The 12,247-nt window shown below is 42.1% G+C and overlaps 1 protein-coding gene and 1 long non-coding RNA gene across 6 annotated transcripts in view; both read left to right on the top strand.

The window, feature by feature from the left end:
* Positions 1-12,247, top strand: part of daam2 (dishevelled associated activator of morphogenesis 2) — a 240,386-nt gene that overhangs the window by 151,719 nt on the left and 76,420 nt on the right. For 4 of the 5 annotated variants that reach the window (XM_029766848.1, XM_029766845.1, XM_029766846.1 and 1 more), the window contains one exon: positions 8,597-8,671. In XM_029766848.1, the coding sequence (XP_029622708.1) occupies positions 8,597-8,671 (75 nt within the window). Of the gene's footprint in view, positions 1-6,344; positions 6,493-8,596; positions 8,672-12,247 lie in introns of those variants that run through there. The other variant, XM_029766850.1, reaches the window with a different exon arrangement.
* Positions 7,049-8,086, top strand: LOC115202809 (uncharacterized). Its single transcript, XR_003880066.1, has 2 exons — positions 7,049-7,244; positions 7,594-8,086. It is a non-coding gene; the product is annotated as an uncharacterized LOC115202809 (long non-coding RNA).

Genomic DNA, 12,247 nt, shown 5'->3' with positions numbered 1-12,247 from the left:
ACAGTAAAATATTTGAAATTGTTTCATGTTGCATGTATATTTTTGTTCAGTGTAATATTATTGATATAATTAGTATAACATCAATATTATATATCATTTTGACCTCAGACCTTGCATCCATAGCGCTGTCTATGAATTTGAGAGTGGTTACATTTCTCCAACCTCATCCCTCAGCTGTTTACCAAAACAATGGTGGGGTGTAGGGTTTGTTTGTGTCTGAACCTATTACCTATTACCTACCTATTACCCACTACCCGTATTTGTTGTGTCACAAATAACACCCTTTTCCCCTTTTAATGCGCTATATAGTCTGATTTGTCTAAACAGAACAAAAAACAAATCATGTTTTAGTTGTTACATGCTTCCGTAAACAACAGGTGTAGACCCACAGTGAAGTGCTTATTTATGGGTCCTTTTCCAACAATGCAAAGAGATATATAAAATAAATAATGTAAATAGTGACACAAGGAATGAATACACAGTGAATAACAAATAACAGTAACAAATAACAATAACATGGCTATATACAGGGCCTGTGTTTACCCTTTGCCTTTTTGATGGCTCGTTGGTCGTAGTGGGATTTCTTATAATGTCCTGATTAGTGTCCCACTCCTTGAAAGCGTCAGCTCTAGCCTTTAGCTCAGTGCGTATGTTGCCTGTAATCCATGGCTTCTGGTTGGGGTTTGCACGTTCAGTAGTCGTCAATGCACTTATCAATGAAGCCAGTGATCTTTGTGGATGGTGTGCTCACTGTAGTGGCGGCTTCACTCACGGCTGTCACAGCTTTGGACAACTTCTCTAAGGGATTCAGGCAGAATGCCCTAGCATCTCACTGAAGGCCTGGGATCCTAGTTAAAGGAACCGACTAGCCCTCCATTAACCAGAGAATGGGAGAAACATTTTAGGCCATTGTAGAGGTAGCCAGGGGTCGAAATCAGCCCGTTCCAGAGCTAACAGCTTGCCTGGCTACAGAAATCAGTGAATGAGCGAGTTGGAGTGAGTTACGGCCAAAACCAGGATTTTTGCGCTTCAGAAGACATGAAAGTGAAATGGGCTCCCTACAATCTTGGAAACACGTGTGTGTGCGCTCGCGTGTGTTTGTGTTCGTGTGTGTGCATGTGTAATGGGGTCGTGATTGGGCAGATATTGAAGTTGGCAGAGACCAACCAACGCAGTGGTCTTCCAATGTTGATTTTATTCCCCATTTACTGAAGTAAGAATGAGGTTAAGACTGAAACAAACCCAAGAAACTCCTAATGCATTTCAGAATTCCTTTTAGAGCAAACCTTATGTCTTGGCTATGATATGTCTTATGTCTTGGTTGAAATATGAAGCTCTGTTTGAGATTTCTTGATTGATTTAGATAACACAGAAATCAATTTGACAACACACCTTGAAGGGAGCACAGTAAAACATGTATAAGTACCTCGTATTCAAAGTTTTCTACAGCTGTTTCTACAACTGTTTAGAAATTGAATATGGTGCTGATTAAACAGTGAAAGGAACTTGACTTCTTTCTTTTTTTTCACATCGTTTTATTGGTGGGAAAATGAACGTATACATATTTACATATTTCACATTTCCTTTAACTTGTTGACTGGTGTTTGCGTGTTGATAAAGTGATGGTATGGTATTTTAATAGAATACTACCATACCACACACAGAGAAATTAATAAAGCGATGGTATGGTAGTTTAAGCAAGAGATGTGTTTTTTTGCATTTGATGCAGTCTGCTAACTTCTGTCTGTAGTGTCCGAACAGTTTTGGATACAAACTAATATGACTCCTCTGTGTAAAGGTGAGACTCTCATTTTCTCTAGGGCGCCCACAGGCTTCACAAGACTTGTCTGACGGTCCCCCAGTATCAGTTGAAAAAATGAATGGAAGTATATATGGAAATTGTTTAGTGTCAAAAATAAGGGGTTAAATACATGTAAAAATCTTTCTGATCTTTCTTATACAGTTCCCTCCACTAATATTGGTACCCTTGGTAAATATGAGCAAAACAGACTGGGAAAAATTTTCTTTATTGTTTATATTTTTGGTCTTTCATTCAAAATATTCACAAAATTCTAACCGTTAATTAATTAAAGTAAAATAATTTAAAGAAAAAATTGATTATTATCATAATTTTATTTTTTTTTCTTCTCAAATATATGTGTGACACAATTATTGGCAGCCCTGTATTTGTTTTATTTTTATATCACCTTTATTTAACCAGGTAGGCTAGTTGAGAACAAGTTCTCATTTACAACTGCGACCTGGCCAAGATAAAGCAAAGCGGTGCGACACAAACAACAACACAGAGTTACACATGGGATAAACAAACATACAGTCAATAAGACAATAGAAAAAAAATAGTGTGTGCAAATGGCGTGAGGAGGTAAGGCAATAAATAGGCCATAGTAGCGAAGTAATTACAGTTTAGCAAATTAACACTGGAGTGATAGATGAGCAGATTATGTTGTGCAAGTAGAAATACTGGTGTGCAAAAGAGCAGAAAAGTAAATAAAAACAATATGGGGATGAGGTAGGTAGATTGGGTGGGCTATTTACAGGTGGGCTATGTACAGCTGCAGCGATCGGTTAGCTGCTCAGATAGCTGATGTTTAAAGTTAGTGAGGGAAATATAAGTCTCCAGCTTCAGTGAATTTTGCAATTCGTTCCAGTCATTGGCAGCAGAGAACTGGAAGGAAAGGCGGCCAAAGGAAGTGTTGGCTTTGGGGATGACCAGTGAGATATACCTGCTGGAGCGCGTGAAGAGGACCACAATGGAAATAAGTCCCAGACTTTATTGTGTGTTATCCTCGATGATTTTATTCATGTGCATGTATGGCTTTTAAGTTTTATGTGTGCTTGTTTTTTTTAAATGGTCAAATTAATAAACTAAACTACGGGTGGGTGTTATCGTGACCAGTGAGCTGAGATAAGGCGGAGCTTTACCTAGCATAGACTTGTAGATGACCTGGAGCCAGTGGGTCTGGCGACGAATATGTAGCAAGGGCCAGCCGACTAGAGCATACAGGTCGCAGTGGTGGGTGGTATAAGGGGCTTTGGTGACAAAACGGATGGCACTGTGATATACTGCTTCCAGTTTGCTGAGTAGAGTGCTTTGTGCAACCTCCCTTTGCCAAGATAACAGCTCTGAGTCTTCTCCTATAATGCGTAATGAGGTTGGAGAACACATGGCAAGGGATCTGAGACCATTCCTCCATATAGAATCTCTCTAGATCCTTCATATTCCAAGGTCAGCACTTGTGGACTCTCCTCTTCAGCTCATCCCACAGGTTTTCTATGGGGTTTAGGTCAGGGGACTGGAATGGCCGAGGCAAAACCTTGATTCTGTGGTGAGTGAACCATTTTTGTGTTGATTGTGAGGTGTGCTCTGCTGGAAGATCCAACCACGGCCCAGTTTAAGCTTCCTAGCAGAGGCAGTCAAGTTTTGATTTAATATCTGCTGGTACTTGATGGAGTCACTGATACCATATGTATCCTAACAAGTTGTCCAGGGCCTTTGAAAGAAAAACATAGAGCCCGGTCCCATTGAAAGTTCCGGTAACATTTGGCAAACTGTAGGTACTTCAGTTTGTTATTTGATGACAGCAAAGGCTTTTTTATGGTAACCCTCCCAAACAACTTGTGGTTATGTAGGTGGCATCTGATCGTAGTTTTGGAGACTTTCTGACCCCAAGACCCAACTAACGTCTGCAATTCTCCAGCTGTGATCATTGGATATTTTTTTGCCACTCAAACCATCATCCTCACTGTGCGTGGGGTCAATACAGACACACGTCCTCTTCCAGGCCGGTTGTTAACATCTTCAGTTGCTTTAAACTTCTTAATTTTTCCCCTCATAGTGGAAATGGGCATTTCCTGATTTGTGCAGCTCAACATTTTGTTGCACATCATTACTGTATTCAGGGGTCTTTCACATAGTGATGGATGGCTATGGGAACTTGGCCTGTGTGTCACCTCATATTTATACCCCAGTGAAACAGGAAGTCATGGCTTACCACTTAAGTGTTCCTAATCACTCAAGTGAACTTAAATACATAAAATATGAATGGGAATATACTTCAGTTAGATAATTGTGGCACACATTTTTCTGAGAAAAGTATATACACTGCTCAAAAAAATAAAGGGAACACTTAAACAACACAATGTAACTCCAAGTCAATCACACTTCTGTGAAATCAAACTGTCCACTTAGGAAGCAACACTGATTGACAATACATTTCACATGCTGTTGTGCAAATGGAATAGACAACAGGTGGAAATTATAGTCAATAAGCAAGACACCCCCAATAAAGGAGTGGTTCTGCAGGTGGGGACCACAGACCACTTCTCAGTTCCTATGCTTCCGTCAATTTTGAATGCTGGCGGTGCTTTCACTCTAGTGGTAGCATGAGACAGAGTATACAACCCACACAAGTGGCTCAGGTAGTGCAGCTCATCCAGGATGGCACATCAATGCGAGCTGTGGCAAGAAGGTTTGCTGTGTCTGTCAGCATAGTGTCCAGAGCATGGAGGCGCTACCAGGAGACAGGCCAGTACATCAGGAGACGTGGAGGAGGCCGTAGGAGGGCAACAACCCAGCAGCAGGACCGCTACCTCCGCCTTTGTGCAAGGAGGAGCAGGAGAAGCACTGCCAGAGCCCTGCAAAATGACCTCCAGCAGGCCACAAATGTGCATGTGTCTGCTCAAACGGTCAGAAACAGACTCCATGAGGATGGTATGAGGGCCCGACGTCCACAGGTGGGGGTTGTGCTTACAGCCCAACACCGTGCAGGACATTTGGCATTTGCCAGAGAACACCAAGATTGGCAAATTCGCCACTGGTGCCCTGTGCTCTTCACAGATGAAAGCAGGTTCACACTGAGCACGTGACAGACGTGACAGAGTCTGGATGACTGGAGAACGTTCTGCTGCCTGCAACATCCTCCAGCATGACTGGTTTGGCGGTGGGTCAGTCATGGTCTGGGGTGGCATTTCTTTGGGGGGGCCGCACAGCCCTCCATGTGCTCGCCAGAGGTAGCCTGACTGCCATTAGGTACCGAGATGAGATCCTCAGACCCCTTGTGAGACCATATGCTGGTGCGGTTGGCCCTGGGTTCCTCCTAATGAAAGACAATGCTAGACCTCATGTGGCTGGAGTGTGTCAGCAGTTCCTGCAAGAGGAAGGCATTGATGCTATGGACTGGCCCGCCCGTTCCCCAGACCTGAATCCAATTGAGCACATCTGGGACATCATGTCTCGCTCCATCCACCAACGCCACGTTGCACCACAGACTGTCCAGGAGTTGGCGGATGCTTTAGTCCAGGTCTGGGAGGAGATCCCTCAGGAGACCATCGCCACCTCATCAGGAGCATGCCCAGGCGTTGTAGGGAGGTCATACAGGCACGTGGAGGCCACACACACTACTGAGCCTCATTTTGACTTGTTTTAAGGACATTACATCAAAGTTGGATCAGCCTGTAGTGTGGTTTTCCACTTTATTTTGAGTGTGACTCCAAATCCAGACTTCCATGGGTTGATAAATTGGATTTCCATCGATAATTTTTTTGTGATTTTGTTGTCAGCACATTCAACTATGTAAAGAAAAAAGTATTTAAAAAGATTATTTCTTTCCTTCAGATCTAGGATGTGTTGTTTAAGTGTTCCCTTTATTTTTTTGAGCAGTATATTTCATTTATTTAAACAGAATTTTTTTACTTCAATTAAAAGGTTCGATTTTTGTGAATATTTTGAATGAAATACCAAGAGGATAAACAGCAAAGAAAACATTTTCACAGCCCATTTGCTCATATTTAGCAAGGGTGCCAATATTAGTGGAGGGCACTGTATCTCTCAGATTTAGGACAGACACTACAGAACTAACTTTTTGATTTTATTCTGTATCTGTTGTTCCATGTAGTGAATCTGTTATTCAATGTGTTTGTATTCAATGTGTTCGTAATTATCCTTGGTATGACCTTCTTAAAACAATTCCATATAGCTTAGTAGATGTTTGTGTGTGTGTGTGTGAGTGAGTATGAGGAGAGAGCGATAGAGAGAGACTTAAAATTCCCTCACATTTCTCATCATTCCATGGGCTCAGTCATAGCGTTGCAGGAGGACTTTGTTTTCAACCCAACTCTCCTCAGGGTCTATCTATTCTCCTAGTTATTAAAAAATACTACCCCTTATCAACTGTGCTTGGCTCCTAGCCTTGCATGGATTGCCACGAAGCTGACGAGGTAATATTTATTATTTGTTTCTCCTGAGGGCTCTGTTTTTTATTCAGGCACTAGGGAACAGCCTACTACCGGTAGGACCCCGAAAACAAACAACCCCTGTCTGGTAATCACCTCTCATTTGTCCTGAAACAAGATGGAAATTATAGTATTTTGTGCAGACTTGTGAAGCTGCCAGGGTAAATGTTGCGTTGGACTTGACATGTTTTGAGCTGTATCGACTGCTGAAATTCGACAAAAAGGGTCTGGAGAGAGGCAGTTAAGTTTTTAATCTCGCCGTCAAAATCAGTCTGGCTGTATGTCCAGACCGAGTCTGTCGACTAATGTGGCAACAAGAGAACACAACTGGTCTGAGAACAGGGAGTGCTAATAGTAGTTTTTCTTTTGAATCGACACCAGAGTACAGTACGAACCTGGAGAAAACACTGGCCTTATTGTCTGCCCTGCATTTAAACACTTATTTATTGGGTATGGTTAACACTTCAAGGAAGGGGTCACTACATATACATTTAGCGCTTAGTAGAAACTATTAGGTGTCATCAGGTCATTATTGAATTACAGCAAGGTAAGCAGTTTTTTAATCATGTACTTTACATACATACCAAATTCTGTAAACAAAGTAAGTATATATGCACCTAATAACTGGCCCGTTTTGCCATCTACTCTGAATTCCAGTATTGTCATCTGTTGTTTGGAGTGAAGAGAAAATTCAGCAACTCTTGGAGGACGGTGAAGGTTGATAAAAGTGCTACTTTATTGTTATAATAGAGAAGCACTTTTATCAACTTCCACTGTCCTGCAAGAGTTGCTGAATTTCCTCTTCGCTTAATTTTGCTGCTCAATTCATGCATTGGTTGGAAAGCGAAGGAACGGCAGTGTTCCCTTCCATATGTTTTGTTTTGTTGTTTGGAAATTCAGGGGCACATGCACTGACATGGGACTTGAGAACGATTCTTCCGTTGACACTCGTGTGTGGGATGTGTGCCTCCACAGAAACATGTTGTACCCTGGTAAAGTACTTGAGGGCTTACCATGTACAGGAAGGACCCTGTCCTACACAATTGATCATATCAACAAAATTAAATGATTGATTAGGAGAAACTCAGTGCATGGAAACAACCCAACAAACAGGCTATGTCTCAAATGGCACCCTATTCCCTACATACTGTGATGCACTCCTTATTACCAGAGCTCTATGGGCCTTGGTCTAAAGTCGTACACTGAATAGGGAAAAAGGTGCCATTTGGATGTAGACAGTTAGTAAAGGCACACTAATCAAACTGTTTTCCAGTTCCTTACGTTCTCATGGGTACACAAACTGAGCCTGACGTTCTCAACTCCCCTGTGCTCAAATCCAAGCTAAACAGTACCAGATGTGAAACATCGGTGAAGGATCTCGGAGCTAAACTGTCTTCATATTCTCCTGTGCGTTTGTTGCTCGTGGCATCGCTCTCCCTGGAAAGGCCAGTACAAATTGATTTCCGACAACGCTATTGAAAAGCATTGTGCAGAATACTCCATCCCGGGGGGTCTTTCCCTGACTGTCTTAAAATGTCAAAACAATTGAATAGTTTGATGTGCACTGTGTTGTGACCCAGATTTGAAGTATTAGGCCTCTTTCATTTTGTCTGTTTGGGACGTTGAGAGGACGGGGACACACACACACACACACACACACACACACACACACACACACACACACACACACACACACACATACAGACATTGTGTCTGTTTGGGATGGGGAGATGGAGTAGTATTACTGGGATGAAGAGACACAAACACACACAATTTGTCAGTTTGGGATGTTGACATGGAGTAGTAACTGTAAATGGTATGGACGGGAAAAAAACTGGCTTGCAGTGTTAGAAGTGCATTGCAAGTCATTTATTAAACCATTTACAGTTAACACAACGGATGTAGTGTAGCGTAAATGCACTTAAAGTGCTGTTTATGCACATTATTATCTGGTGAATATATTAGCGTTAGCATTTACAGTGCGTTGATGCATCGCTCTCCGTCTCCACTTTTAGGTCCGGTTTCCTTGACAGAGTTTAAGCCTAGTCCTGGACTAAAAAGCAAGCTTAATGGAGAATCTCAATTGAACATGCGTTTTAGTCCAGGATTAGGATTTACCTGTGTCCAGGAAACTGACCCTTATGGAAAACCCATGTTTCCTTAGCACTACATCCCTGGTCAACACTCTGTGGTCCATTCCATGTAGCACTCTAACCTATGACTCTGCTGTTGCAATTACTATGCTCAAACCAACTGAGAACCTTTATTAAGTACTTTTGTGTACATGGATTATTTTCTCTGTGTTTTCTTCATGTGTTTTCCCTCTCTTTTTGTCTCTGTTCAGGAGCAAGAGGACCCCAACAAGCTGGCCACAAGCTGGCCCGACTACTACATCGACCGCATCAACTCCATGGCTGCTGTAAGTGAAAACTTTAAAGGGATACTTCAGGATTTTGCCAATGAAGTTCTGTATCTACTTCCCCAGAATCAGATGAACTCATGGATACCATTGTTGTCTCTGCTTCCAGTATGAAGGAAGTTAGAGGTAGTTTCACAAGCCAATGCTAACTAGCGTAAGCACAATGACTGGAAGTGTATGGTATCTACTAGCATGCTAGCAGTTACTATAGACATCCATCGCTAGTTAGTCTGGGGAAGTAGATAAAGGGCTTCATTGCCAAAATACTGAAGTATCCCTTTAACTTTCTCTCTCTAACCTTCATTTCTCCTTATGGTTTCTACCTGTGCCTCCCTCCTTTTTATTTCCTGCTCTTTATTTCTCTTTTCTCTCTCTTCTCTCACCTTGGTCAGCAACATCTAAGAGCTTTGTGGTCACCTAATTCGCTGCTGGCAGCTCTAGGTACATTCCTACCATCCAAACCCAACACTCACACCCAGAGCCATGACACACGCCCTAGTTAGTCGCTCAGCAGCTCACTCAATGTGAATGATTGTCAGAGAAACTAAGGGAGACATGAAGGACTGCAGGGCCCTGTAAACAACATTCACATTGAGCCAAAATGGCTGCCAACTAGCATGCTAATGATACATATTTTTTGCCGCTCTTTTGTAATTGTGTTTTTATTGACTTCATGTGGTAAGCATATGCAAGGGCAAACCGATAGGATAAAGTACACAAACATAATATTAATTCATACCCAGCACAGGGTCAAAAAAAGAGATTCCAATGTTGTAAATGGTGTTAACAACGACCAGAGATCAAATCAAATGTATTTGTCACATGCGCAGGTGTAGACCTTACCTTGAAATGCTACAAGCCCTTAACCAACAATGCAGTTCAAGAAATAAACTAGAGATGAAACGGTATGAAAATGTCTTATCATGATTATAGAGACCAAAATTATCACAGTTATCAGTATTATCGCGGTATTGTTTTAAATGTGCTGGAAATGTTCAAAAAGTACTGATACACTGAAATCATTTCACCAAGTTTTATATTGAAATCCAACAAACAAATAAAATTAGCAGCACTATGCACTTTTTATGTGCATAAACATTAAAATAATTACATTAACATTAAAGATGACACCATGTGGCCATGGTAGGTAAAAGTCTCCCTAGTGCAGGTTTAAATGAAAACAACCTTAAGTAAGCGAATGAAATAAACAAACAACAAATAAAATTAGCAGCACTATGCACTTTTTATGTGCATAAACATTAAAATAATGACATTAACATTAAAGATGACACCATGTGGCCATGGTAGGTAAAAGTCTCCCTAGTGCAGGTTTAAATGAACACAACCTTAAGTAAGCGAATGAAATAAACAAACAACAAATAAAATTAGCAGCACTATGCACTTTTTGTGTGCATAAACATTAAAATAATAATATTAACATTAAAGATGGCACCATGTGGCTATGTGAGGTAAAAGTTTCCCTAGTGCAGGTTTAAATGAACACAACCTTAAGTAAGCAAATCAAATAAACAAGCAACAAATAAAATTAGCAGCACTATACACTTTTTGTGTGCAGAAACATTAAAATAATAACATTAAAATTAAAAGATGGCACCATGTGGCCATGAAAGGTAAAAGTTTCCCTAGTGCAGGTTTTAATGAACACAACCTTAAAAAAATCTAAAGTGCATATAAAAGCAACACAAGTAAAGCAATGTGCATGTAAGAACAATACAACCATATGTAAACAAATCCAATGTGTAGCACATTATGTCCGTTCTCTCCTTCATAAAGAAATATGGTGCTGCTGGCCTAACATCCTGTATGTATGCATCTTTGTTCACTTGAGATTGAAATGTAAAAATGTCAGCATATTTCCTTTGCCTGGTTTATGTAGTCTGCTAGGGGAGACAATGTGCCCGCTGGCACTGAACACTCTCTCTGATTGCACGCTGGTTGCTGGGATGCACAAAATCTTCCTGGCAACTCTGGCAAGATGCTCTGATGCATGGCCCCTCCACCACACCAGTGGATCCTCTTCTCCTGGAATGGGTGGCAGAGACAAGTAGACCTTGATCTCTTCTTTCACTCTGTCTTCTGGGGTGGTCGGAATCTGACCCTCTTTACCTTAACAAGGCAGCAGAGAGGTGATCTTTCTCAGCAACCCAGCCAGGTCTTTCCCCTCCGATGCCGCTGTGGGGATGTTGGTGGTGGAGGTGCTGCTGGTGCTTTGTGGTTCTTCCCTGACTTGTGCAGCTGCCAGCTTCAAGGCCTCCTGGACACAGCTGTCAGTGTAAACTTTTGCAGCCTCAGACTCATCTAAAAATCTCATTTTGAAGCGGGGGTCAATGAAACAAGAAGGACTCTCTTTGCCTTCTCTGTGTATCTGTTGTTAAGGTCTTCTCTCATTACCCTTTTCATCTCTTTGGTCAGGGATGGCTCCGTATCCTTTTCCACCAGAACATCACAGGTGATGTGGTCCAGGGCAGGCTTGATGGCTGACAGTGTCACTCGTGTCTCTGAGGCAAGTGCATCTGTAAAATTGCTCAGAGGTTCAAGGAGATGGCACAGTTGCTCCATGACACTTATGTCGGCATCCTTGGGCGTCAGATGCCATGTTGCTTTCTCTCCAGCCAGTGTCGCACAGACTGGCTGCTGTTGGCTGAGGAAACGCTCAAGCATCTCGTGTGTAGATCCCCATCGGGTCCCCACATCATGGATCAGAGCCTTCTGTGGCATGTTGAGGACAGCTTGCTTTTCTTTCAGTTCTCGCCTTCTCTTCCAGCTCTGTCAGAAGCCTTGGACCAGATGACGGCAGACCTTGACTGCTGTGTCATCTCTCTGAATTTTCAGAACCTTTGAAATGGCCAGGTTCAAATTATGGCCAAAGCACCCAAGCCACAGATCTGGGAACTCTTCAAAAGCCTTGATCATGTTTGTTGCGTTGTCTGTGGTAATGCAGACCAGGTCTTTCTTGGTGATCCCCCACTCCTACAGCATATTCTCAAAAAACTCTCTGATGTTGTGAGCCGAGTGATCTTCTGGAAAGAACTGTGTTTCCAGGCAGTTTGATTCCAGTTGCCAGTCTGGGGTGAGGTAATGGATAGTGAAGCTGATGTAGGGTTGACCACCCCCGCTGGTCCAGAGGTCAGTAGTTGCAGCAAACCATGTGCCTTGAGCCAAACTTTTTCCAACATCAGCTTTAACCTGGTTGTACAGGTTTGGGATTTCAGTCTTAGAAAATAATGTTTGGGATGGCATTTTGTAGTGAGGCACGGCAACCTTCATCAGCCTCAGAAAGCCAGGCCTCTCAACAATTTGAAATGGCATCAGGCCCTTTGCAATGTAATATGAAGGGCTGCAGTGAGGTCTTGATAATGTTTTGATGTGGGTGCATAAGCAGCCTACCTTTTAAATGCTTGCTGGAGTGTCTGTGTCACAACTGTAGATGAGGAGGGACCAGTAGCATCACTGGGTTTGCCTGCTGCACGCCCACTCTGTAAACAAGGGAAAACAAATGTATTATTATTATTATTGGTGTTACATTATAATTATTATTATTCACACACACTCTCT

This window comes from Salmo trutta, chromosome 12 (genome assembly GCF_901001165.1).
Source record: "Salmo trutta chromosome 12, fSalTru1.1, whole genome shotgun sequence".
Taxonomy (NCBI): domain Eukaryota; kingdom Metazoa; phylum Chordata; class Actinopteri; order Salmoniformes; family Salmonidae; genus Salmo; species Salmo trutta.
The sequence above is the reverse complement of the archived record's forward strand: the minus strand, read 5'-3'. Positions and strand labels throughout refer to the sequence as shown.